This window comes from Cetorhinus maximus, chromosome 2, assembly GCF_964194155.1.
Source record: "Cetorhinus maximus chromosome 2, sCetMax3.hap1.1, whole genome shotgun sequence".
NCBI classification, from domain to species: domain Eukaryota; kingdom Metazoa; phylum Chordata; class Chondrichthyes; order Lamniformes; family Cetorhinidae; genus Cetorhinus; species Cetorhinus maximus.
In genome coordinates this window covers 96,245,047-96,268,503 of record NC_135880.1, presented here as the reverse complement: position 1 = coordinate 96,268,503, position 23,457 = coordinate 96,245,047, and the positions used below count along the sequence as shown (strand labels likewise).

The following is a 23,457-nucleotide window of genomic DNA, read 5'->3' as shown; positions in this document are numbered from 1 at the left end:
ACACAAAGATACATTTTTCTTTTTTCTAAAACAGTTACAAAATATTATCTGACACTTTTTTGCTTAGATAGCATGGCAATGGCACTCAAAAAGGGAAAACATATTTCCTCTGTAATTGAAGCTGTCAGTACAGGAAATTCTGATGCAGTATAGATGCTTCACATGTATCCAGCTTACTTACAGTGACCCAGGCTGGTGCAAGTTGATGCATTAAAAAAAAGTTTACATCTCGGTTCTTCCTTACCTTGTCCAGATTTCTTTTTAAGGAGAGAAGAACATTGTGGATTGGTGGCCATGTCCACCGGCACTTTATTCTCATTGTTTTTCAGATCTATTCTGGCACCTACAGATAGATGAGACAGTTACACATATATATCAGTCAGGTTTTTTTTATTCTTGGGGCTAGGGAAGCAGTTATAGTTTAACGTTGGGATTAATAATCCATTCAACGGCTTCAGATGACACAATGTGAATAGTTGTGATGCTACCAGGAACTCTCAGGGCAGATGTTCTGTGGATGGGAGATGGTCTAACTTGGATAGCCAGTGTCACAAGTTGAACAGTTCCTCATGTTCCACTTGTGAAACAAGTGGTCACATCTTCCTTGGCCAGTCCTCAAGTGGTCAATAACATTAAGACATGTCACTACCTCAAAGATCATCCACTAGATTTCAGTAAAGTGGATGTGTGACCATGGTATTTAAATGCAATGTTTCCTTATATACAGATGATTATTTTTGCATTTGGACTTTTAAAGTAGGTAAATTCAACCTGGAATTTACATTTTGAGATTTGAAGCTTCAATGGTAGTGCTTTAACAGACATTCAAAAGATAAGTTAAATTAGAAGAATGGGGAGAGAAGGAAAATACATTAAAATGTAGCCTGTCATATATATACACATACATAAGTAGTTTGAATTCACATTGCCATGAACACACAGGCTCCACAGTTTCAGTAAACTGCATTTTAATCCACTGCTGAAAGAGTTGGATTGTTACACCTCGGTGAATCAAGCCTGGTGCTTGCAGAATTTCATTTTATTTACGAACTGAATTAAATATAGGAAACTTAAATAATATAGACGGAACAAAATATTTTTATTTGCTCCTCTCCTCAACAATAGACAAGCTGAAATATTGTCAGAAAATTGAACTTTTGGAGATCATTCAGAAGCAAGAAATTACTATTTTTTTTGCAGCTTTATGTATAAAAAAATGGTTATACTTAAGGGGTAAGAGGAGAAAGATAATACATGCTTAGACGCAAATAATTTTCCTTCACCGTGAAACCCAAATTTAAACACATCCAAGGAAATGAGCTTGAACTCTACTAGGTTGATAAAGTATTGTAGAGAGGTCAATAATCCACATTCTATCCTGGCCAGCTGTTCAGGTCAAGTTTTTATTTTTTCAACATTTGAATTTTTTTTTTAATCTTATGCATACCTCCTGATTAAACTCAGACCATTTACAGCACAGAAGGATGCCATTCGGCCCATCGTTTCCATGCTGGTCAACAAAGATCTGACAACACTAATCCCATTTTCCAGTGCTTGGCCCATTGCCCTGGAGGCTATGGCAATGCAAGTGAATATCTAAATACTTTTAAATGTTATGAGTGTTTCTGACTGAACCACCCTTTCAGGCAGTGAGTTCCAGACTCCCAACACCCTCAGGGTGAAAAAATTTATCCTCAACTCCCTCTTAGCCTTCTACTTCTTAGCTTCAATCTATGGCCCATGGTTATTGGCCCCTCTACTAATGTGTAGAGACCCCTCTACAATACCTTAATTCCAATTATCATTATCATTACACATTTGCATTAACTTTTTCCACCATCAATTCTTATATTAACATTTATAATGAAACTACTTAAGCAAACTAAACATGCTGTAATTGACCCCTCCATTTAGCGGTAATAGCAGCTCAGTTTGTATCTCGCAACACCTTAACCTGTACTGCAGAGAAACTTCCCTACTCAAGCCAACTTTTTTTCTAAACAGCTGCTTCAGTATAAATAAAATAATCAAATATAGAATAATAAGGACAAAATACACAGAGCAGAATTTTCTGGCTGGCAGGCGGGCGGAGCAGGAGCGGGCCCGATCACCGCCCGTCGCCCGTGATCGGGTCCGTGCCACCATTTTACGCGGGCAGGCCAATTAAGGCCCGCCCAGCGTGCATCGTGGCTCGAGGACAGCGGGAGAGGGCGGGCGAAGGCGGGACTGCAATGACCGCCAGGTCCAATGGCAACCCGGCGGCCTGTTTTAAAAAGCTCCTGCAGCCTTTCAAAGGCTGACAAGCATGGCTACTAGAAGGGCTACCCAGAGCACTGCTGGTGAGCAGGCCAGGCAGGAGGGTAGGACAGGAGGGCACTGTGCCTCTCGTTTTTCAGGCGACTGCCTTGCTGCCCTCCTCGAGGAGGTGGCAGCATGCTGGGAGGTCCTCGTACCCTAGGAGGAGAGGAGGAGGCCCCCGCCACATGACCAAACGTGCCTCGGAAAAGATAGCAGAGATAGTGAGCTCCCACGATGTGGTGCAACGCACGTGGATCCAGTGCCACAAGCGCTTCAACGAGCTCTTGCGCTCTAGAAGGGTGAGTACCATGTTGGCATTGGTTACTTAACCCAACAGGTAGGCTTTCCCTGGCCGCCCCCCAGGTCTCAGTGTAGTGACTGCACTGAACCATTGACGGCATGTGTCCTTCGCTGGGTGAGCCAGCAGATATTGCCCATGCCGAGGTCACCCTGAGAGGGTGAAGAGATGGGTTCTGCCCCCGCAGCAAGTGGTACAGTGACACCTACATTACTGTTTTGGGGGCAACCTGGAGGAGCTGCACCTAGGCACAGTGCTGGAACTCCAGGGCATGTCAAAGTCAGGGTGATGACATGCTGGGAGGGGAGCTTCAAGGTGGCATGGCACCGATCCATCTGCTGTCCTCTGCGCTCCAAGCGCTTGTGCCTCCTTGCAATGGAAGGTTAGACCGTGGTGCCAAATGTGATTTAGGCAGCATTTGCCCCAGGGGGGTGGATTTGGCAGCGGAGCAGGCCTGTCATCTTTTCGTGAGTGAACGGCAGCAGTGGGATGAGGAGGCACTGGAGCCCTGCAATGTCCCACTCTGGTTGGGGAAGGGCCGCAAAGAGAGTCCGGGTACAAGGAGCACTAATCAATGCTCTTCTCTCCTTTTCAGAAGGAGAATGCTAATAATGCTGCCGAGCAGGTGAGGGCTGGCGGAGGGTCAGCCCAGGTGGCGATGCTTAGCCGGTTCAAGCTGGAGGCCCTAGATCTGGAGAAGTCCACTGGTGTCGGTGAGGCTGGGGTGCCACGGGCAGGTATGTTTGCCCAGCACTGAGGTCATCATTAGTGTCTCAGCAGCCATGGCACTACTGAATGTTCAGTGATTGAAGTTTGCAACATGGCTTGACCATTGCTTATGGAAGGATGAGCACATAATGATCCGGGAGACAGGGATGCACATTGACATTGTCTCCACGTTAACTGATCCAATGTCCTTGTTCTTCCTTTCAGCATCAGTGGATCAGGGCCGAGAGGAGGAGCAGAGACCCCCCATCTAACACCTGAGGGCCCTAAAATCTCGGTCTCACCAGCGTCACACCATTTCTGCGAGGCAGGCACCAGTGCAGGTACTAGCACTTTGGTGGGAATTAGATCTTCGGCTAGTGTCCCAGGGCACAGCGGTGAGGGCACTTCACAGTTGCTGGAGGAGACAGAGTGGCCATGGCGCCAGCAGTCGGAGGACTGCAGGGGACCAGGCACATGCTCAGTCGGTGACTGATGATGTGCCTCTGGAGTCGTCCGTGACACAGCAAACTCCACCCCTTTGTGACTGTTGCATCCAGTGAGGCTGCGACGACTGGGGAGATGCCAGCTATGGAACTGGCAGCTCCCTCCCAGGCGGGGCCAGCACAGGCTCCATGGGCCAGAAGAGGGCCGCCAAGGTCATCGAGGCCAACAGGACAGCAGAGTTAGCAGGCTGTCTCAGATGCCAGTCCCAGCGAGAGGGCAGCACCTAGATGCAGTGCCCGAAAGGCACAGCACGGGATTATCACTGGTGCTTGTGTTGGCCTGTAATGAGATCTTTACAAGTTGGTGTGATGTTGAACACCTTTGTCATTTTGTTCTCTTAAGTTCCTTTTGTTATACCCCTGAATAGTCCAGGCATCGGAAGCACATTTTGAGAAGACCAATGGCTCTCTCCGCCATAGCCCTTGTGGAGGCGTGGTACCTATTATACCGTTGCTCAGCTTCTGTTCTTGGATGGCGGAGAGGCATCATGAGCTACCTTCTGAGGGGATAGCCCTTGTCACCCAGCAGCCATCCATCCAGCCGGGTTGGAGCACTGAAGAGCCTCAACATCTGGGAGTGTCTGAGGGTGTAGGCGTTGTGGGAACTGCCTGGGCACCTTGCACAGACTTGTAGAATCTGCATCCTGTGATCACAGACTATCTGCACGTTCATGGAGTGGAAGCCCTTCCTGTTAACAAAGGTGCCTCGATGGCCACTATTGCACCCTGGATGCGGGGATGCCAGCAATGGCCGCGAAGCCTCTGGCTCGCTGTGTTTGGCTTGCCTGGTCCCAACGGTAGTGGATGAAGGTGAATGCGCGCCTGAACAGAGCATCTGTCACCTTACTAGTACAATAACAACTACTGCATCTGCTGCATTTCAAAAGCTGAAGTCACAGAATTGCAGAATTTTTACTGTGCAGGAGGCCATTCGGCCCATTGTATCTGCACCGACTCTCTGAATAAGCAATTCACTTGGTGCCATTCTCCTGCCTTCTCCCTTTCAGATTACAGTCTAATTCCCTTTTGAATGCTTTGATTGAACCTGCCTCCATCATACTCTCAGGTCTCCCACGGCATGAAAAAGCTTTTTCTCATATCGCTTTTGCTTCTTTTGTCAATTACTTTAAATCTGTGCTTCCTCGTTCTAGATTATTTCACAAGTGGGAACAGTTTCTCCCCATATAATCTGTCCCTCATTATTTTGTATACCTCTATCAGCCATCTTCTCCAAGGAAAAGAGACTCAATTTCTCCAATCTATCTTCATAACAGAAGCTCCTCATTCTGGAACCATTCTCCAATGCCTTCACATCCTTCCTAAAGTGCAGCACCCAAAACTGGACACAATGCTCCAACTGGGGCCAAACAAGTGTCTTATGCAAGATCAACAATCTCCTTGCTCTTGTACTCTATACCGCTATTAATAAAGCCTAGTATACTGTATATTTTAAGAACCTCAAGCTGTCTTGCCACCTTCAAAGACTTCTGCACATATACACCCAGGTCCCTTTGCCCCTGCACCTCCTTTTATTTTATATTGTCTCTTTATGTTCTTCCCAACCAACAAATCACTTCACATTTCTCCCCATTAAACTTCATCTGCCACTTGTCCACCCATTCCACCAACTTGTCTGTGTCCTTTTCACACTTCACAATGCTTCTGAGCTTTATATCATCCACAGACTTTGAAATTATGCTCTATACACCTAAGGCTAGGTCATTAATATACACATCAGGGAAAGCAAAGATCCCAACACTGAGCCTTCCACTACAAACTCACTACGAACTCCACTACAAACCTTCCTCCAGCCCAAAAAATCCATTAACCATTATACCCTTTACCCATCACTCAGCCAATTTCCTAACCATGGGAAGAATTTGAGTTCGGTGGGCGGGCACGGTCGGCGGGCCCAGGAGCAGCCAGGAAATGGGCCACCGCCCGCGATCAGCTCTGTGCCTCAGGGAGATTGAAGCGCTCTTTCTTGCGTATGTGCGAACTGCACACTAGGCCCAGCTTTTCCTTCCGCCCGCCCGCACAGGAAGTGCTCAGCGCTGCCGCTCACGATCCACGCAGGACGTGGGCCTTAATTGGCCCACCCGCATGAAATCGTGGTGCGGAGCCGATCAAGGGCAGCGGTCAGTTTCCTGACCGCCCCTGCAGAGCACCCCCGCCAAGGGCAAAATCCTGTCCACTATCTTCCTCTAAAGAAATCCGTGCTGGTTTTCTTAATCAATCCACATTTGTCCATGTGACTATTAATTTTGTCCCAGATCATTGTTTCTAGGGGTGGAATTTTACATCAGCGGGATTTTATGGTCCTGCTGAAGTCAATGGGCTTTTGACTGGCTCACTGCATTTTATGGCCCTGCCCGTAAAATTCTGCCCTAGAAGTTTCCCCGCCACCCAAGTTAAACTAAAATAAAAACAGAAAATGCTGGAAAAACTCAGCAGGTCTAGCAGCATCTGTGGAGAGAGAAACAAACAGAGTTGACATTCCGAGTCCGTATGACCCGCCTTCAGAACCCTTTGAGGTTCATTTTATGTTGACTGCTCCTCTCTCACTCTTTCACTGTTAATGACCATTCTGCTCCTGTTGCAGTTAATGGCCCTGCGGCATTTTTCCTTTATTGAAGTAGTCAATAAAGAGAAGCTTGGCCTATTTACAAGTTTACTTTAACATGGAAGGGTGCCATTACTTCAGAGAATCTCAAATTTAAGAGATTATAACCCTTTAAACCCATCTATTTAAATGGGAAAATCTTATTTTATAATAATCCCAAAGCAGAATAAAATTTGTCATTTGGCCAATTAGATTTGATAAATTTTCTCAAGTTTGAAGAAGGTGAATTTTCTTTTCTCTCATGCACAGTAAGCCGCTCAGTCAACCTAAAACAGGGTGGAAGTGTCCTTCAAAAACTCTAAGAATATGTCCAAGACTTGCACTGCAGACATTTGAAGTTGCAAAGTTTACCTCATGCCATCACAACAATTGAACTCTCAATGACTCTTAAAAAATATCTGCCTTTACCACATCAACTGAATAGATTACTGATAACACCTAAAACGAGCATTTTATAGCAAATGGCGATTTAAGAACAAGAAACGTGATTACAGGATAATACTTAAAGATGTCTTAAAAATTAGAGAAATACAGCTCCAAAGACTGTCAGGTCATTTGCACATTTTAGCCACTGGAGAAACTTGCAAAACAATGTAATAATGATAATTGTTATTTCCACTCGTACCCCCACAACACCCCCACTTAATGCAAAATGCATGCCAGCGCCTATTACTTAGTAATGGTCATAAGTGTTTCATTTTAAAATATCTATTTTCTGAAGCTTCATTTTAAAAATTGAATTTTAACCACATTATGGGGGCAAAATTAAACTGCAGCAGGGGCACCAAGTAGCTGATCAGATGTCCTTTACATACTATTCTCAATTTTCCTTTGCTTTGAAGTCAATAGGGGACAATTAGGCAGGGTGATAACAGAACCACTACCAGTTACCATCCATTTAACCTCCAATGTTAGTCAAATTATTGTAAATCTGATCACAAATATTCCTTAAAGGCAGTAAGCTAAGCTCCTCTCTTCTCATACTCAGTTGAACTTGCAATTTAGCTAAGCGCCTGAATCAAAAATCAATTCAGCTATTTCTGGAAATGGGATCAGGGAGTACAAAGGATTGATTGTGATGAACAAATATTCCACAGCAAAGACTTTTTAATTATCACTATTACTTTACTCCCAACAATCCAGGTTTTTATTTGAAAATATTAGATTAATTTGTATTCTATGATTTGAAGGAAACCTGGGACACTCCATTCCTAATCTGTTCAGACAGACCAATTGGCAAGTGAACCAAAGGACAGAACTTAGGGCATCTATAGAGTTGCTCAAATTCATTCTACTGATCAAGGAGAAAAAGCAGGCAAAGGAAGTCAGCTTGTGGAAGGAGGACATGGAGAGTACGATTAAAGAAAGACAAATTAAAACGTTGTATTTGAAGATAATTTGAAGGAGACTTACCTTTCATAAGTAACAGCTCAAGAATATCTTCATAACCCTTCCATGCAGCAGCATGCACGACAGTGTCTCCCAGTTTATTCTGTGTAAATGCAAATTAAACTTTAAATTTATACTCGTGTATATATTTGAATATCTCATTCTCATGCTCCACCAGTTTCTGCAGAAAATATAATAATCCTACCATCCCAGCAACATTACCAGCATGTTGGAAGTCACCATGGTGCTGCTATTTGGAAACACTGGGAAAATTAGCTCTTCTAAAACAACAAAGTAGAATTACCCAATATCAGCAATTGCTTTTAGACGGGCTATTAAATTAGTGGTAACATTTACATTGTATTACTCATTTTTCCCCCTCCATCGAAATATGTTACAAATTGCGAAGAAAGGCATGAGAGATCAAAGACTGCATAAATTTTCTGTTTAAAAGTATGAACAAAGTCACCGTAAAGGCTTCTCTGTATATCAGGGTTGAAAGACCTGCCACTGAAAACTAGAAATGGGCCTCAACTACATCATTGTGATCTTAGGGCTGAATTCTATCCATTCAAAGAGTACATCATGGCTCTGTTCAGTTTATTCTATGGTCATGAAGTCACATTTCACCTCTGCAAATATTCCAAAACAAGCTTAAAATGTGATAAAGCATCTTTTCAATCTGACTCCCCTCTCAATTATTCAATTTGCTATCGAATTGAGAAATTGAGCTATGCAAGATGCAGTAAGATGTTTATGGGTCAATTATATAGTTCAACTCCAAAATATATTCCAAGGAGTTAAAATCCCTGCAGAAACTGATCTAATCTACTGATCAAAACTTTGCATAATATTTCTGACACCCAATTATAAGTCTAAAAAAATAAGTTAAATCTAATTGTCTTACCTGTTGATTTAATTCAATGCTTGGTTGGGAAAGCAGAATTTTCACTATTCCTAGATTTTAAAAAAAAGTCAAATTTAAAATCACAATTAGACAAAAACACAGACAAAACCATCATCGGAACTTTCAACTTCAGCCTAAAAGGCTTAATACTGAACAACAGAACCAAGACTTGAATTTGTGCATAAGGGTACCATTGAGGGAAAGGTACTGCTGAGTTCAGCTATCTAAAACTGTGCAGCTTACCTGCACTGAACAAGAGTAAACTTTCCACTACTTCTCTACCTGGTGTGATCCTATCTTTAGGGTATTGTGTTGTAGGATTAAATAATGCCGAGTGGTTAAGATTTTCCAGACTGAAATTCCAGGTTAACCTCTCCAGGTTCCACTAACATAGAAACATAGGAAATAGGAGGAATAGGCCTGCTCTGCCATTCATGGCAGATATTCTACCTCAATGCCATTTTCCCACACTATCGCCATATCCTTGATGTCTTTACTATCTAGCAATCTAATCGATCTTGGTCTTGAACACACTCAATAGCTAAGGGTGGAATCGTCCCAGGTTTGCACAAGTGTGGTAGTGGGCAGGAAAAAGAAAGTATTACCCGCCGGCCACAATGGTGGCTTTCCGTGCTGTATCGTCCCATTCCCGGCAGAATCCCTCATTAATTATGCATTGACAGGGAACATGCAGGATCGCTGGTGGGCTGGCTCTGATTTGCCGGCCATGCCGTGACCTCAGCACTTCCTCGCTCTGGGTGCCACATTTAAAGCACATGAGGGCACAAGCCTGCTTCATACCTTCAGACGAGGACTGCTCCAGGCAACAGATGGCCCCAACAGCAAAGACGACAGCAGCCCCTTCTTTGGGATGCCTGCTGGATGCAGTAGAAGGCTGCCATGATGTCCCCTACCCCTGCTCTGCCTGCAGGAGGTCCACCAGAGTCACCAATCCAGCCTTGGAGGTGGTGGCAGTGGCAGTCATTGCCACCAGAGCACAAATGAGATCAGCCATCCAATGCAGGAAGAGGATGAATGCTCTCATCTATTCCGCCAAGGTAAGTGTACCATCGCATCACTCAACTCACACACTCACAAACCCATCTCATATCCACAGGGATATCACACCTCAAGGGACAACACCACTAACTCTCACACACACCCTCCATCTCCATCAGGCTCAAATCCCCTGGAACTCATGTCCTCATCCAGTCAACGGCTCTGCTCACCACACAAACATTCCATGCAGTGGCATGTGTTCTGCTCACACTCTCTCCATCTGTTTTTGAAGGGCCTACTCCTGCTCCTAGTTTCATGCAGGAGAAGCTGGCTCACAACAGCAGGGAGAGGTCCCAGACAGAGGGGTGGGGGGTTTGAGTGATCCATATTAGGCCCCTCACTCACTTTGAGGGGTATGTGATCACACTGGCTGGTGAGGACATGGACCGTGCCTGCGGCAATGGTGAGGTTCACGGTTAACACCCACGTGGAGATCCTGCACTACATCATCCCTCTCCCAACGCAACTGAGTGCTCTCTCTCCTGCTTTTGACTCCACTACCATGCACTAATTATCACTACTTTTGTTCACAGGGAGTTCTGCCAAGTGGCCAACACCCTCAGCTTCATCCTGTTCCTCACCTCCAGCCAAGAGGACACCTTCTCCATTGAACGGCTGGAAATAGGCAGCCTTGAACACAGCGCTTACCAATGCCCTCGACCAGCACAGAGAGACACACCTTGGTGGGGCCTTGATCTAGAGCAGGCTCAGGTTCACAATCTGGTGGTCACCACACAGACACTTGTGTGCAGGAGGCAGATTCAGCTGAGCTCCCCGGCACTTAGGAGACTGCTGGGGAAGAGGCATTTGTGAGGTCCGAGTCAGATGATGAGTCTCTGGATTCAGCCTTCCAATTCATCATGGAGAGTCAGCAGAAGGTGAGGGAACATCACACAGAGCTGTTGGAAGCCCTCAACAGAGTGACATGAGTCATAGGAATGCTTCCGCCTGCTCTCTGATGAAGTGGTGCTCATATGTACATGTATGGGGGGGGGGGTCTCCATGGGAAGGATGGCGGATGCCATGGATATCCTGGTCCAGCAGAATCCGGAGATGTGCGCAGATCTGCACTCCATCACGGTAGCCATGGGTGAGTGGCAATGCGAGGGGGAAACGGGGCACCTGAACATCCCTCCAGGTGGTCCTTCCACTCAAGAAGTCAGGCCAGGGCCTTCGGGGACCTGTAAGGAGGAGAGGCAGCTGGACACCCTGGGTCATCCACTCGGGAATCTGAGGCTGGCCTCTCCCTCTGAGTCCCTGTCAGGAAGATATAATAATTCTCATAATGTTATTGGAATTTATTGTAAAATAGTGGTATCTGTGTCTATGTGTCTGTGTGTTTGCGTGTGTCTGTGAGACTTAATTGGATTAAAGGCAGCTGGTCTAAAGGCTTTGATGTAAACATGGGGGAAGTTTAGAATGTAAGTTGTAAAAGGGCATTTGCATTTTTAAATAAACCAGACTAGATTGTTTTCAAAGGAGGGGTGAAATGTGTCACCTAGCCAGGTGCAGTTCAGTAACAGTGTGCTTATTTTTCCCAAAGATTACTGATAAAATGGGTAATATGCTAAATTTTTATTATCAGAAAGGCAAAGTCCAAAGATATAGTGAAACGACGAGAATTTGTATTTAAAAGGGAAAATATATATAAAGGAGTGCGTGTGTAAGGGTAGGCATTTTAAGATCTAAAAACTATGAAAACCCTTCAGCATCTATGCCTCAAGCTGCTGCCTTCAAAGGACTGAAGTTAAGAAAACTCACTGAATTTGACTGGTTCAGGGTATCATGTTTCTTTGCCTGGGTCTTTTAAAATCTGTGCATCTTACCAGTGCCTTAACGAAAGTGTAACTGGGGGTTAAACTAATTCAGGGATTTAGAAGTTATTATAGTATTAATTTGTAGGCATGTGTGTGTACTTAAACGTCATTTTACTTGTTAAGAAATGCTTAATCTAGTTTTGTAAAAACCTGTAAGACTTGGTGTTCTTATTACCACTGAATTCAAGGCACACATCTTGAAATTTATACAAATTGCAAAACAAGTTGTGGCAGTTGTTTCAAGTTTCCCTTTGGGATTTGAACAACTCAGCATTTATCATCGGCTGTCCTATAACAGTCCCCTTTGCCTGTGATCCCCTCAACCTCGTCCTCTGTCCCGCAGAGGGAGCAGCTGGCCCACAGAAGGACAGCCAAAGCAAGCCAGGGCTCCTCAAGGCCTCGGCTCTCCGGAGGATGCACACCAAAGTCATCAGAGACAACAGGGCCAACCATTGTACAGGCTGTCTCCACTCCTCCTGCGGATGTCAGGGCAGCACCTAGAAGAAGTGGTAGGCCTAAAAAAGTAAAGAATTTCTGATCACAAGTGGTTGCATGGGTGAACACTTGTCACTTTATAATCTGAAAATATATTCACCTTCACTGAATATGTAATAGTGTCTTTCAGCTTCATTTACCTGTTTCACGAGTCCTCCCCCTGCATCCTTCCCACCTCCCAGCAGTTCAGCTGCATGTAGCCAGACCACAAGTGATCCTGGAGGGAGAAGTGTGTGCGTGGTGGTGCCTTTTGCAAGCATTCTCCCACACACACAGAGTTTTAGAGTTTTCCTCCATCACACTCATCTCAATGGGCAACATTTTCCCCCCCGACCGGGGGAGGGGGGGGGGGGGGGAATGTGTGGGAGGCGGGAGCAGGCGCGCCACCATTTTACGTGGGCAGGCCTTAATTGGACAAATGTCCGTCAGGGAGCATGCATGTGAAAGAGTGCACAGATCTCCCTGAGGCAAAGTGCCGCCTCAGGCAGATCAGCTCAGATTTGAAACTTCAAATAAAGATGAGAAAAATTTCGCTGCCATGTCCCCTCATGTGACACTGTCACATGAGTTGGGACATGTCCAGAGCTTTTATTTTGAAATATTCTGAGATTTTTAATCACTCATGAAACCTCATCCCGCCCGTGGATGAGGTTTCATGCTTTTCTAGTAGCCCGCTAGGGCTCACGGCCTGCCCACCAGCCTTAAAGTTGGACGGACAGGTCCATTAATGGTTTCAATTAGTTTTTTAATGGCTTTAAAAGGCTGTTGACAGGTCGGCGGGCGCACAAAGAATGCAAATGTCACGGGGTGATGTCGGGATGCATGCCCGACGTCACCCTGCATCATCTTACGCGTTGGTGAGAGGGCCCCACCCCCGCTCGCCAAACAGAAGTTTCTGCCCAATGTCTCGAGCATTTTCAATGCAGCCTGCTGGGGTGGTTCTTCAGTTGTCCATCTGAGCTGACCTGCATCTCTGCTCACCCACTGATCGCACTCCCATGCAGCACCTGTGCTCGTCCAACATAAGGTTCCGCTCACTTTCGATTTGAGAAAATGGTATTCGTCACATTTCTGTTCAGCTTCTGAGTCCTTTCCCCTCCCCGAGTCACTCATGTGCTTACCCCCATCACTGTTGACCTCCTGGCATCATCTTCCACCTCCCCACGTCACCTACCAACCGGAACACCGAGAATCCCACCCCAATCCACATTGTCCTCCCTGACGTCCTCCTTCCCACCCTAGTGTCCGTGTCTGCCTCAGAGTCCCCACCAATCACGCTTGCTGTCCCTTCTACTGCTACCATCACACCCACACCCTCACCCTCCTGGCTCACTGTCCTCCCTCTCATACTCACCATTCCCTCCTACCACACCCACCCTCAGTTCACTCCTCAGGAGGCAGTCATTGACTCCACAGACCCCTCCCTTGCACGCTCACCTGGACATCCCCCCTTACTCCCTCTTCCACCCATACTCCTCTCTCTTCCCCTCCCAACACCTTCGTTAGCCCCCCGCCCAACCTCACCCCCTTTAGTACACGTTCCTCTCCCAGTAAAACCTAGACCTTCCTCTCCCACCACCCCCAGTACACCTTCCTCTCCCACTCACAGCTGAACCTTTCACCACCTAACACCCCACCCCTCCCCCAACCTTTCACCAATCATCTGCAGCAGCCCATGGCCAAGACCGTGATGTGCCAAAGCAGGCCCGAGACATCAATGGAGATCTCCCAACTTCCGAGAGCTGCTTCACGGGGAGCAATGTTCATGAGAATCCAGCTAGCATGTGCTGCACGTGTTCCTCTATGTCTGGTAGCTGTAAGGCTCCAGCATCTTCTATTCCTCAGATGTCTGCAATCTGAGCAAGACCCTAATGCTAAGTCCTGACTTCTGCATGTCACACTTGTCCAGAAGTGTTCTGGGCTGGTGTGTTTTCTCATCGACGTAACAATAAATCTCACATGCAGGGACGATCCCGTTTAGCAGGTTGCAAAGAGGGTTCACGCCAGCCCGATGCCAACGGGGCCGGAAAATTCCGGCCTTAGCCTCCACAGCCTTCTAGGGTAGAGAAATCCAAAAAGAGTTATCACCTTCCGAGTGAACAAATTCCTCATCTCAGCCCTAAATGGTCTACCTCTTATTCTGAGACTGTGCGCCCTGGTTTTACACACCCCAGCCTGGGGAAACATCCTTCCTGCATACACCTTGGCAAGCCTAGTAAGAATTTCAATGTTTCAATGAGATCACCTGGCATTCTTCTAAACTCTAGAGAATACAGGCCCAGTCTTCTCAATCTCACCTCATAGGACAATCCTGCCATCCCAAGGATCAGTGTGGTGATCCTTCATGGCACTCTTTCTATGGCAAGTATATCCTTCCTTAGGTAAGGAGACCAAAACTACTCAAAACTCCAGGTGCAGTCTCAGCAAAGCTCTATACAACTGCAGCAAGACATCTTCATTCCTGTACTCAAATCCTCTTGCACTAAAGGCCAACATACCATTTGCCTTCCTGACTGCTTGCTGCACCTGCATGCTAGCTTTCAGTGACTCATGAACGAGGACACCCAGGACCCTGTGGACATCAACACTTCCCAATCTCCAACCATTTAAGGAAAACTCTGCATTTCTGTTTGTCCTACCAAAGTGGATAACTTCACATTTTTCCACATTATATTCCATCTGCCATGTGCTTTCCCATTCACTTAGCCTGCCTAAATCCCCTTGAAGCCCCTTTGCATTCTCCTCACATTCTCACCAAGTTTTGTCTCATCTACAAACTTGGAAATAATGTATTTGGTCCCCACATCTAAATCATTGATATAGATTGTGAATAGCTGGAGCCAAAGCACTGATCCTTACAATATCCCACTAGTCCCAGCCTGTCAACCTGAGAATGACCCATTTATTCCGATGCTTTTTGTCCGTTAACCAATTCATAATCCACATCAATATATTACTCCCAATTCTATTTGCTCCAATTTTGTTTACCAACCTCTTGGGCAGGATTTTGCCCTTGGCGGGGCTGGTCAGGAAGCCGACCACCTCCAGTGATTGGCTCCGCACCATGATTTCACACGGGCAGACCAATTGAGGCCCACCCTGCGTGGATCGCGAGCGGCAGTGCTAAGCACTGCCTGTGCGGGCAGGGGGAGGAGGGAGAGCCGGACCTAGTGCGCAGTTCGCACATGCGCAAGAAAGAGCGCTTCAATCTCCCTGAGGCACAGAGCTGCCTTGGAGATTAATGCACTGTGTAAAAAAGAAAAAGAGAATAAAAATTTAATAAAACATGTCCCCTCATGTGACCCTGTTGCATGATTTGGGACATGTTTTTAATTAAAAAATAAAGGTTTTATTTAATGTTTATTGGCTTTAGGAAACTTCATCCCATTTGTGGATGAGGGTTCCTAAAAAATGTAAAGGCCACTTGGCCTTTTCGTCTGCCCACCAGCTGTTAGGTTGGAAGGGCATCATAAATTTTAATTTAATTGGATTGTTAATGGCCTTAATAGGCCTTTTAAATTGGCAGGTGCGCAGCCGACTCTGGCACGTGTCCCCCGACAAAGTATCGCAAGACTGCGCGATGACATCAGGATGCACATCCGACATCATCGCGCGTCATTTTATGTTCGGGCGTGTCAGGCCTGCACACCAAGTGTAATATTCTGCCCCTTGTCTGGGACCTTATTGAAAGCCTTCTGAAGATCCAAATAACCACATCCAATAGTTCCCACTTATCTATTCTGCTAGTTACATCCTCAAAAACACTGCAACAGATTTGTCAAACATGATTTCCCTTTCATAAATCCATGCTGACTCTGCCCAATCCTATCGTTATTTTCTAAGTATCAGTTACCATATGCTTTATGATGGATTCTAGCATTTTCCCTACTACTGATGTCAGGCAAAGAGGTCCGGCAAGCCAGGCTGGCTGGTCAACTGCTCAAGCAGCAGGATTTTCAGGTCGTTGGGCGGGTGCGGCAGGCGGCCCCATGAGCAGCCAGGAAACGGTCTGCTGCCCACGATCGGCCCCCAACCCCAATTTCACGCTGGCTGGCCTATTGACAGCCAGTGTGAAAGGCGTGCTGAAAGGCTCAGTGCTGCCAGGGTGGGGGCAGGAGGAGTGCAAGAGCCAAAGTCTGCGCATGCGCACTGAAAGCTCCCTGGAGGCAGGGAGCTGAACAACTTTAAACTCAAAAATAAAGTTTTTTAAAATCTGAAAAAAAAAACATGCCCCGACATGGACTAACTCACCATAACATAAGCCAAATAAAAATTCTGCTCAAAAATCTATATTTATCATCTAATTGTGAAAACCTCATCCCGCCTCTGGATGAGGTTTGCTAAAAAATCAAAAGGCCACCTGGCCGATTCGCCCGTCTGCCAACCGTAAGGTTGGACGGGCAGCGAAAAATAGCTTTCAATTAATTCATTAAGGGCCTTAAATAGGCCTCTTAATTGTCAGCGGGTGTGTTGCCGACTCTCATGCACACCTGCTGACCAAAATATCGCACAAGCGAACCATGTGGTCGGGAGGTTCGCCCAACGCCATCGCGCGCTATTTTACGCTTGATCGGGTCGGGTGCACACCCATCCGCGGGTCGTAAAATCCTGTCCAAGATTACAGAAATCTGTCTGGCTCAGGTATAATACTATTTAATCTGTTGTTAACGTTAACCCAATTAGTTAAAGCCTATCAGGAAATAGTTAGCGCATTAGCATCTCAACTATTCACCATTTCTAGCCACCGCACCACATTTTTATAAAATTGCAGTAATATACTACGCTCCTGAAACACAATTTAAAATTATTTTTTCACAAAAGGATTTCAAAAATTAAATCAGCAAAATGCCTGAAAATAACAGAAATATATTTATCTTGCATTCTATGCACCTCATATTTAATGATGTCTCACTGCTAATCTCTCAGCCTATTTGCCAATTTTTCCGAGCACATCTAGTGAGGTTAGGACGAGTGCCTATGTGTAGGCTTTCAAGGTGAGCTAAAAAGGTAAAGGGATTGAACCCACAAGGTTATTTATACACTCAAATTGGCTCTAATTGATTAACTTTCAGTGATGATGTTATATGTATCTACCTGCATTTGTAGATGTGAACATTTAAAAATGTGAACTTCTATTTAAAAATATATTGGGCCAGATTATGCCATAATAGCAGTGAGGCTATCATCGCTTACAGTTATAATGAGGTAAATGAGACAGCAACTTCTGGCATCTAAGCATGTGCAGTTAAATGCAGAAATACAGAAGCTGCTGTCCAAGATAGCTTGCTCCTTCGCAGGGTGCACTGTTGCAGGTCTTGGAGATAGAATGAATTAGTTAGGAATTAATGCAGTGGTTTAAACTTTCCTATTAACTCATTAGTTCCCCATAAAGGTGGCTAAAAAGGTTAGGGCTTAAGAATTCAGTAGTGAGAGAGTTGTGACAACGTGCTAAGTAACATACATTGTGGAACAACCTCTCGGGTCCCAAAGGGTTTCATTCCCTCAGAAGATAATTAGATTGGGAGAATTAATTTTTTTTGCTTTTTCCATGCCCCACCACATGACTTTAATCACTCTACCTTAATCCCACCTCAATTTCCTATCTTATCCAAAAAAAGCAGGACAAATCCAACCTGGCCAATTAGCCCTCCCGTCAGTCTACACTTGACCATCCAGCTGATGGAAGGTGTCATCAACAGTACTATCATGCGGCACTCGTTCAGCAATAACCTGCTCATTGATGCTCAGTTTGTTTTCTGCCAGGGCCACTCAGCTCGACTTCATAACAGCCTTGGTTCAAATATGGACAAAAACGAGCTAAACTCGTTGAGGTGAGAGTGACTGCCCTTGACATCAAGGCAGCATTTGACCAAATGACATCAAGGAGCCCTAGCAAAACTGGAGTCAATAGGAATCAGGGGGAAAATTTTCCACTGCTCAGAGTCATACCTCGCACAAATGAAGGTGGCTGTGGTTGTTGGAGGTAAATCATATCAGTCCAGAGACATCACTGTAGGAATTTCTCCAGATAATGTCCTAGGCCCAACCACCTTCAGCTGCTTCATCAATGGCCTTCCCTCCATCAGAGGTCAGGAGTGGGGATGTTCATTGTGCAATTGCCAATGTTCAGCACCATTCCCAACTCCAAAGATAATGAAACAGTCCACGTCCATATGCAGCAAGATCTAGACAACATTCAGGCTTGGGGTGATAAGTGGAAAGTAACATTCGCGCCACACAAGTGTCAGGCAATGACCATCCCCGACAAAAGAGAATCCAACCATGTCCCCTTGACATTCAATGGCATTAACATCGTTGGATCCTCCACTATCAAAATCCTGGGGGTTACCATTGACCAGAAACTGAATTGGACCAACCATACATATACTATGGCTACAAGATCAGGTCAGAGGCTGGGAATTCTGCAGAAAGCAATTCAACTCCTGTCTCTTCAAAGCCTGTCCACCAACTACAAGGCACAATTCAGGAATGATGGAATACTCCCCACTTTCCTGGATGAGTGCTCAAGAAGCTTGACCCCATCCAGGACAAAGCAGTCCGCTTGATTGACACTCCGTCCACTACCTTAAATATTCACTGCCTCCACCACTGACACACAGTGGCAGCAGCGTGTATCATCTACAAGATGCACTGCAGCAACTCACCAAGGCTCCTTCGACAGCACTTTCCAAATCTATGCACTCTACTCCAAGGAGGACAAGGGCAGCAGTCACATGGGAACGCCACCAACTGCAAGTTTTCCTCCAATTCACACCATCCAAATCCCACAAATAATGGAATGATGATTAACTATTATTATTGGTGGTGTTGGTTGAAGGGAAGAAGTTTCCTTAATTCTAAATAGCTTCATATTTTGTTTGTATAATACCTTTAATTAATCAACTCAAAAATGCTTAAAAATATAGCCTACAACATGCAAAGCAATGAAGGCAGACAGATAAACAATTTGACCCAAATGTGATTTTTGCTCAGTAACAAAGGTATTTTTTAAAATGCAACGGCAAATCCTGAATAGGCCTTAAAAATTAAAAACAATGTAACAATGGGGAGGATTTTCTGTTCGTCAGGCGGGCAGCGCACAACCTGACCGAGTGTAAAATGACGCGCGATATTTTGGTCGGCAGGCGCGGGCCAGATTCAGCAGCGTGCCCACCAACAATTAAAAAGGCCTATTAAGACCATTAAAAGGGTAATTGAATGAAATTCTTCGCTGCCTATCCAACCTTGCGGTTGGCGGGCAGGCAAAAGGGCCAAGCTCCCTTTGCATTTTTTAGGAAACCTCATCCAAGAATAGGATGAGGTTTCCAGCAGCACATGCACGAGGGTGCGCGCTGGAAAATCTGAGGCACAGAGCTGCCTCAGGGAGACGAACAGTGTGAAACATTAAAAATAAAGATTTCTATAATGTTATAAAACATGTTATGAGGGGACATGTTTTATAACATTTTAGAAATCTTTATTTTTAATGTTTTAAACTGTTCATCTCCCTGAGGCAGCTCTGCATCTCGGAGATTTTCCAGCGCGCACCCTCGTGCATGTGCAAAGCGATCCTCCCCACGCCCACACAGGCATCGCTGAGCGCTGCAGCACGCGTTTCACACTGGGCGGGCCTCAATTGGCCCACCAGCATGAAATTGCGGTCCGGGCCCAATCATGGGCAGTGGTCGGCTTCCCGACTGCTCCCGCTTGTCCCCGCCTGACGAGACCAAAATCCTCCCCGATGTTGACATAATTCTGAACCTTTTTTAGGCAGCTAGAGAGCCTTACCCATGTGTCCTCCATGACATGCCCAATAGAGAGCTGTGTTTCCAGCTTTGTCGAGAGCGTTCACTGCAACTCTGTTGTCTAAACATTCTTTCAGCCAGCTTTCATTCCCTGAAAAATTTAAGTGCCAGCATGAGTACAGCCTTTTTTAAAAAAAAATCTCAGTCTTAACAGTGAATATAGGACACAAATCAGCCAGCAGTTTGAGAGAAGGTGTATTCTACATCCTCTCAGCTACAGAAAAAATGCAAAATCAAAAGCTAATCTGCCTAAATGAATAAAACATTTTAACTGTCTAGAGTTTTGTTGAAAATCTGTTTGGCAAAGGAACTGACCAGCAAGTCTGATGACCATCCGCCTCCCTTGAATACGCTATATCTGGTGCTGTATTTCACTTGAGTAGATTTTACATCAACTTCACTTAACGACAAATGAAACTCCAAGGAGAGGGAGGAAGATTGGAAAAAGCAAGCGTGATAGGGATTCAACAGTTAGGATAATGCACAGGCATTTCTGTGACTGCAAGCGTGATTGCCTCCTTGTGCCACGGAAGGGCTGGAAGGGTGAACAACCAAAGGTCCAGTTCCATATTGGTGCCAATGACATAGGCAGAAAGAAGAATGAGGTTCTGGAGGAGATTTTAGGGAGCTAGAGGGGACACTAATAAGCAGAATCTCAAAGGTAGTACCTCTGGCGCAACACGCTAGTGAGTACAGAGATGGGAAGATAGAGCAGATGATTGTGTGGAGAGAGGGTTTTATATTCTGAGGACATTGGGGCTGGTTCTGGGGAAGGTGGAGCTTGTGGAGGCCAGACAAGTTGCACCTCAATACAACCGTAACCAATGTGCCCATGGGGGCGGTTCGCTCATGCTTTGGAGAGGGTTTAGCCTAACTTAGCAGGGGAATGGGAATACAAAGCAGCCAGACCTGTAGGAACATATGGATGGAGGAAAGATCCCTCCACTGGGTTGGTCCTGGCTGTAAATGTTTTTACACAGCCCTCTTTCCATTGAGCTGGTGACCTCTGAACACAGCGGGGGTTGGGGGGCATTGAGACACTGGCAAAATGCTGGCAAAACCATAAAATAGCCCCTAAATAGGGTTTAACTATGTTAAATGGTTTTGTGGAGCGGTCAGCTGGTCCACTTCCCAGGCAGCCTCTTTGAAAGCTTCCTGGCAGCGGAAATGCATTAGACAGCCATCCTAATATAGCTTCCCTTATTTTCCCAATACACCCAAATCAGCCCAAAAAGTGTCTAGGAAAGATTGAAAAGGAAAGGTAGCAGGAGGGGTGGCAGTATTGACCAAGGAGAATATTGTAGTGCTGGAGGGAGAGATGTCCTGGAGGGGTCGAAGACAGAATCTGCTTGGTTAGTGTTAAGAAGCAAGAGAAGTGCCCTTACACTACTGGGTTTATTCTATAAGACATCAACTAGTGGGAAAGATATAGAGGAGCAAGAACTATAGAGTAGTCATAAGGGGGGACTTCAAATTTCCTAACACAGGGATAGCAATAGTTTAAAAGGCAGAGACCAGGAGATGTTTCTCAAGTCTCTTCAGGAGATTTTTCTGGATAGTGCGTTACCGGCTCAACATGAACATCGCTGGATCGTTAGTGTCATTAGAAGAACATTTAAGCAACAGTGATCATAGTGTCATAAGTTGAAGTTAGATGTGGAAAACGGCACTCTAGAGTAAAACTGCTTAATTGGAGGAAAGCCAATTTCAGGTGGGGTGAGAATGGATCTGTCCAAAGTAAACTGGAATCAAAGATTGGCAGGAAAAACTGTAACAACAGAATGGGCTACCTTTAAAGAGAAGTTGGCTGGGGTATAGTTGAGGTAAATTCCATGAGGGGCAAAGGTAGGGCAACCAAAGCCAGAGCCCTAGAACCTTGAAAGAGTTGGCAGGTAAGATGAAACAGGAAAAGGGTGTGTACAACAGATGTCAGACTCATAACACAAGTGAGAACCAGGCTTATGTATTGAAAGTTCAGAGGGGAAGTGAAAAGGAAATACAAGAGACGGAGTGCTAAGAGAACGGCAGCTAACATGGAAGGGAATACAAATGTATTCTATAGGCATATAAATATTAAAAGGATAAAAATAGGTGTGGGCCCAATTGGGTCCAAAAAGGGGAACTACACATGGAAACAAAGGGCTTGGCTGAGGTACTAAATGAGTACTTTGCATTGGTCTTTACCAAGAAAGATGCTGCCAAAGGCATAGTGAAAGAGGATATAGTTGAGATACGGGGTGGGATAAAAATTTATAGAGGAATCATTAGAAAGTTTGGCTGTACTTAAAGCTGATAAGACTGATAGGATGTGTCCAAGGAGGCTAAAGGAAGTGCTACAACCAGGCGAGAAAGGGTGAAATGACTACCCTATCCTCCTACTCCTCGTTTGACCATAACAGGGTTTGTTTTCCTTTTTAATAATTTAGAGAGGATGTGCTTTGGCAATTCTGTAAATGTCCCATAATTAACATGTTAAAGTTGTAGAGAATTACTCACTCAGGTTTCCTTAGGTTAAACAAAGAATGAGGTAAGTTTACTGAAACTATTCCAAAGCTAAAAAAAAGTAAAACATGACACCATTCATATGGTCACACACATTAATCCCGGCCCACGCACACACAAGTACAGATGGCAAAGTGAGAGGATAGGCTTATAGGGGTTTTACAGTCCATGAAAGAAAAAAATGGAGTATAGGTTTAGTTGTCCCTTGATTGGTCTCGATGTGGTGATTCACATTGCAACCATTTAGCTTAGCTGTTCTCCTGAATGCAGTTGTACGGAGAAGATTTCCATGTTTTAAAAGATCATGGTTCGCAGTTTTCTTTTCAAGGTGGACACTTAAACTGGACACAGAGAGAGAGAGAGAGAGAAGGCATATGGTTCCAACAGCCTGTTTCAGTTCAACATTGTCCTTTACTGTTCTTCCTCTCTCCTGCTTGATAAGGGTTTTGTTGAAATACCTTGCTGGTTGTATATTCCAGAAGGGCTTGACTAGTTCATGCCTGCTGCAGTTATTGTTTCAGAACCCATAACTCAATGTTGATATCTCATCTCAGAAACATCTGCAAAGTTTCAGTGTGGTGTGAATAGCCAGGAGGTGGGGTCTTTCACACTCCCTTGGTAGTGGGGGAGAGAGAGGAGCTGATTGTCTCTCTTCATTCCAACTTTGTGGAATCCAAAATTGTGTTTTGTAGCAGCTCGGCCTGTCTGGGCTGTTTCTTTTAAAAAACCACAATTGTCTATATAGGGTTCCAGTTTAAAATCCAGCCAGTGAAAAGATCAGAAATCATATCTTCAAAAAGCACATTCTTATGACAGAAGTAACAGGAAAACTGGCCGTAATCTTCAAATTCTCCTTAGATATGTGAGGTTGTGCCAGAAGACTGAAGAATTACTCTTGTTTACACCTTGGTTCTAAAAAGGAAGTAAAGATAAACCAAACAACTATCGGCCAGTCAGCTTAGCCTCAGTGGTGGGAAAGCTTTTAGGAATGATATTCCAGGACAAAATTAACAGTCTCTTGGGCAAGTATGGATTAATTAAAGAAAGTCAGCA

General features: G+C 45.1%; 1 protein-coding gene across 1 annotated transcript in view; it reads right to left on the bottom strand.

Annotated features, from left to right (window-relative positions):
- Nucleotides 1-23,457, bottom strand: part of ostf1 (osteoclast stimulating factor 1) — a 105,207-nt gene that overhangs the window by 22,042 nt on the left and 59,708 nt on the right. Inside the window, exons 6-9 of the mRNA XM_078567257.1 lie at nt 19,886-19,993; nt 8,727-8,776; nt 7,844-7,922; nt 245-343 (exon numbers count right to left, since the gene is read on the bottom strand). Of these exons, the coding sequence (XP_078423383.1) occupies nt 245-343; nt 7,844-7,922; nt 8,727-8,776; nt 19,886-19,993 (336 nt within the window). The remainder of the gene's footprint in view (nt 1-244; nt 344-7,843; nt 7,923-8,726; nt 8,777-19,885; nt 19,994-23,457) is intronic.